Source organism: Thunnus thynnus, chromosome 2, assembly GCF_963924715.1.
Source record: "Thunnus thynnus chromosome 2, fThuThy2.1, whole genome shotgun sequence".
Lineage (NCBI taxonomy): Eukaryota > Metazoa > Chordata > Actinopteri > Scombriformes > Scombridae > Thunnus > Thunnus thynnus.
The window spans coordinates 38,683,117-38,687,997 of NC_089518.1; the positions used below are offsets into that span (position 1 = coordinate 38,683,117).

General features: G+C 36.1%; 1 protein-coding gene across 1 annotated transcript; it reads left to right on the forward strand.

The window, feature by feature from the left end:
- Positions 1 to 1,100: 1,100 nt before the first annotated feature.
- Positions 1,101 to 4,598, forward strand: LOC137171853 (GTPase IMAP family member 7-like). The gene is made up of 2 exons (XM_067576028.1): positions 1,101 to 1,179; positions 1,756 to 4,598. The coding sequence occupies exons 1-2, from the start codon at positions 1,101 to 1,103 to the stop codon at positions 2,712 to 2,714; spliced, it is 1,038 nt and encodes a 345-aa protein (XP_067432129.1). The 3' UTR covers positions 2,715 to 4,598.
- Positions 4,599 to 4,881: the final 283 nt, after the last annotated feature.

The following is a 4,881-nucleotide window of genomic DNA, read 5'->3' on the forward strand; positions in this document are numbered from 1 at the left end:
CAAGATGGCTGCCATTCCTTTTATTCTCTGTGGAAGATGCAATGTTTTAAGATAGTTACGGCATTAAAATACGTTTTGATAACATTTCTAGTGAGAAATATGCAATTTATTTTCACAATATTCGTTCAGTGAATGTATATGATATTTAGTTTGTCACCTACGACGGAGATTCCTGAAGGCTTTCTATTGTTACTATGGTGGTTGCTATGGACGCTGCTATCACTGAATCCATGTACTTGCATGTTTTTTGAATAATTGTCTTGGCGTTGTGTAGTTATCTGAGCTCAGTGTTTCCCCTATAGTAGTACAAAAAATGATTTTGACATTTTGTCAAAAAAAAACACCAAATATCCATTCATTCAGACATCAATAGCGTTTGGGAACCTCTGAGCAGCGCTGTTTCAAAACGCGAGTCAACTTCATATTGAAATCTATTAGGTTGAAATTCGTGCAGAGTAGCACGAAAAAAATGGGAGATACGTGTCCATGGACACGAATCAATTGATTAAATTTTGTGATTATTTCACGAATTGCTGTGAGACACGGTTGGACTGTCACATGACCACCTCCCATCACATCTAATTGTTTTGGGTCTCTGATTACTGACACTCCTAAATTTGTGATGTTTCTGTGTAAAGAGTAAAGAGTACAGTCTAGACCTGCTCTGTGTGAAAACTGCCTTGAAATAACTTCTGTTATGATTTGGTGCTCTATATATAAAATTGAATTGAATACTGATTTCTGACAGCAGGACTTGAAGCTGCACGATGTTTTTAATCTTTGAGAACTTTTTGTGAATGAAACTTGCCCACAAATGGAGCGAAACATGTGGCATTATATAGTAATGTCAGGAGGGAGGTTTATGCTAATGATCACATATCACAAACATACACCTCCTCATGTACAGCTGGCATTCATCATGCTGAAACAAACCATTTACAATAAGTTCAGGTAGTTAAGAAAATTTTCATATGAGCAATTCTCAAAGAAGAAAGTCAGAGATTTTAGGATAAAAATACGAAAATGTTCTTGCATGAGGCTCAATGTCACAGAGATATTAGAGGAGAGAATATTACAGCCTACAGGTTAACATGATCAACATGATACTGGACAGAGACCTGCAGAGAGACACTGAGGCAGCTGTCGGAGTGAAAGAAGTTTCTGATCAACAACTGAAATGTATATGCTGCTGTGACAAAATACACCAATAAAAATCATAAAATCTAAAAAGCCTTTCAGTAAATTGGCAGCCATGAACTCTGACAGACATCAAGGACAAGCAGCAGATCTGTAAGACGTTGGATATTGTGGATGAAATGAGACGACACAGGGATAAAACTTGCTGCTATACATCAAAAACATTTACACATGTCCAAACGGATCTTTACAACAAGAGAAAAACATGTTACAGGCTGAACTTAGAGACCTAAAAACAAAGACCAGCTGTGAGTATAGTACTTCAATGATCTGCAGCTCTGTCATAAACTGTGTTGAGAAAGTTACGCAAAAATTATAATTAATTACTTATTACTCATTGTAAAAGTAATGACATTACTTTATTGACATGTTAAAGTGCTTTTGTTACTCAGCTGTCAGTTCTGTCAAAGTCTCTCAAACTACTCAGAATCCTCCACACACACACACACACTGCATCTACTGTTCTTTCAAATTGTAATCTGGTCATTAAATATGTTGTATACAAGGCTTTGAGCTTTAGCAACTGTCACCATTGAACTCCTTCTTCTTATTTCACAGGTGATGATGAGAATCAGAGCTCAGAGAGTCTCAGGATTGTGCTGCTGGGGAAGTCTGGCTGTGGAAAGAGCTCTTCAGGAAACACCATTCTGGGAAGAGAAAAGTTTGAAGCCAAATCAAGTCAAACATCAGTCACCAAACGTTGTCAGAAAGCACAGAGTGAAGTGGACGGTCGTCATGTCGTTGTGGTCGACACTCCTGGTCTGTTTCACACACATTTGTCACATGAAGATGTTAATAATCAGATGGTGAAATGCATCAGTCTTCTGGCTCCAGGACCACATGTCTTCCTGTTGGTGGTACAGATTGACAGATTAACACCAGAAGAGAAGGAGACATTAAAACTCATCAAGAAAGTCTTTGGAAAGAATTCAGAGAAGTTCACCATCATTCTTTTCACAAGAGGAGATTCACTGGAGGATGATGAGATATCCATTGAAGAATACATCAAAGATGAATGTGATGATTCCTTTAAGAAGCTGATTGATGACTGTGGAGGAAGATACCATGTGTTTAATAACTATGATGAAGGGAACCGCACACAAGTCAGTGAACTGATAAACAAGATTGACTCCATGGTGAAGAAAAATGACGGCAGCTGCTACACCAATGAGAAGAGAATCCTGAAAGAGACGAAAGAGATGAAGAGAGAGAGAGAGAAACCTAAAAGACAAAAAGAAGAAGACATGAAAGGGACGAGAAAAAGAAAAGAACAGAGAGCAGGAAGTAAACAGAAGAGAGAATCGTCAGATGTTGAAAACAGAACAAAACAAGAGAAAGAGGGAAGAAAGGTGTTAGAGGAGAAAGATAAGGAAAAAAAGGATGGGATGAAGAAATATGTGGAGGATAGAAGGAAAACAGAAAACTTCAATCAATCCAACTGTAAACACCATAAAAGGCGTAAGCGAGGAAAGTATTCTTTACAAAAGAAAGACACAAAAACATGTATCATCCTCTGAAAATGCTCCCCCCTCCATAAACCATAATTATAATGAATTACAGCAAAACCCAAATACACACTGACACACAAATGAAATATTTTTAAATGTTATCATCAGGTACAATATTATCTCATTCTAATGATCTACTGTATATGCAGCTTTGACACACCAGGAATGTGTGTTTGTGTTTGTGGGCTGAACTCATTTATATCTGTGTAATTTGAGCTTAAATACTGACTGCTGTGGTTTCAGTCTGTCTTCACACATCATAAAAGCTGCATGTTTTATGTTTCTGAAGTACTGATATTTTATTTGAAAGAGATGAAAAGAAGTCAAACAACTTCAGGATAAGGAAGAAAACTAAAGAGTGTGAACAGAGAAAGAAAGAACAAGAAAAGAGAGAAGAAGACGACAGAAAGAGGCTTCAGCAGGCAGAAATTCAGCAACAGGAGTGGAAACAAAAACTTGCTGCTTTGGAGAGAAAAATCAAATCAGAATCAGAGAAAAAATAACGATTGATAAAGATGTGGAACAAAGTAGAGAAGAGATGAGAAAAGAACGAGAGGCCTGAGAGAAAAAACAAAAAGAAATGTTGGACAAACGATGTTGAGAAGATGAACAGAAACAAAAGGAAGAACAAAAAAGACTGAAAAAGCTCCAAGAAGAACACAAGATCTGTACTTACACATCAAACAACCAGGTGGAGCTTTATTGCTTTGAGAGAACTATATTATTTTTTGTAAATTACGGCGTCACTGTGATGTTTTGTGTTTAAAGCTCTAATATGGGAATGGATAACTGTACATATGAAATAATTATAAATACATAATTGTGTTTCCAGGTGATCTCTGTGTAAAACAGTAGTATTAATGTATCTGTGTCTCAGAGGGAGCTGATGATGTCACTGATGATGTCACCGAACTACAAGTTTGAAAAGTAAAGATGTGATGATGTGAAGTTAGAAAGCAGTGATGTTATCAGACCTCTGTAGCTCCTCTTCTCTGCTGGAGGCTAACAGCTGCAGGCTACATTAGCTGCTACTAGCATCACAACACACCACAATCTGTACAGTCAAGTGAATAGAGTCGAGTTGCATTGTGGGTAATGTAGGCACCAGGTTTTGACAAACAAGAGTGTTTAATATAAAGGATGATATCTCTGGTTCTGCTGCATCACTTTTGATCCTTTTATATGTTCAGAAGTACTGAACAGTTCTGCATGTTTTATATCTTTATATGTTTTATTGACCAAAGACTGATAAACAGTTTGAATATCAACAATAAGTTATGTTAATAACTTACTTTAGTGTGTTTACAGGGTCAGAGTCTCTGTTTAAAGTCACTGGTCATTTTTCTTGTTAGGAAGAAAGAAACCAAATCCGATATTTGTCTGTTGTCTCCTGATCTGTTCATCAGCAGGTCTGTGAAGGAGATTATTGTTTATGAACTCTGGAACAGCTGATTATGACATCATGGTTGAACAGCTGATTTTATTGATATTCTTAAAGACTTAAAGATTCTGTTAAAGACTCACTTGTAACTTGTGCTTTCACACTGTAATTTTTATTTACTGCCTCCATCTTTTTTAATGGTTTTAACTGATGTTATTGTCTACTTGCTCTGTTTTTTGTTCATTTTTTACTAAACAATCTCAAACTAAGATCCATTTACTAGTTTTGGGGCTTTGGACCACCACCACTCATCAACAGATGGAGTTCAGCTCAGTTGTCATGGAGATGAATCTGTTGACATGTGAGCTCAGTAGCTGTTATTATCTTTTTAAATTTGTCCATGTTAACAGATCCATCATGACCACTGAGCAAACTGCATCCAAAACAAAAAGGTAATAAATGGTATATATTAAATCTGTGTTTTCTATGGTTTACTCATTAAAAAGTTAAAAGTTGACATGTTAAACAGACTTATTGCTGATCATTTTACTAAACATATTACACATGTTTTACATTTCTGAATGGATTGTTCTGTCAGTTTATTAAATATAAATCAGCTTGTAGAAACTTCAGACCTGTTTCAGTCATTTAATCTCTGCAGTCAACAAGATTTAATTTCCGATTGTTCACTTTTTAATGAACTGCTGCAAATTCATAAAAATTATACAATTATCAATTTTCGTATCAGCAATGGTTTAAATTATACTGATGTAGGGCTGCAACTGAAATTTATTT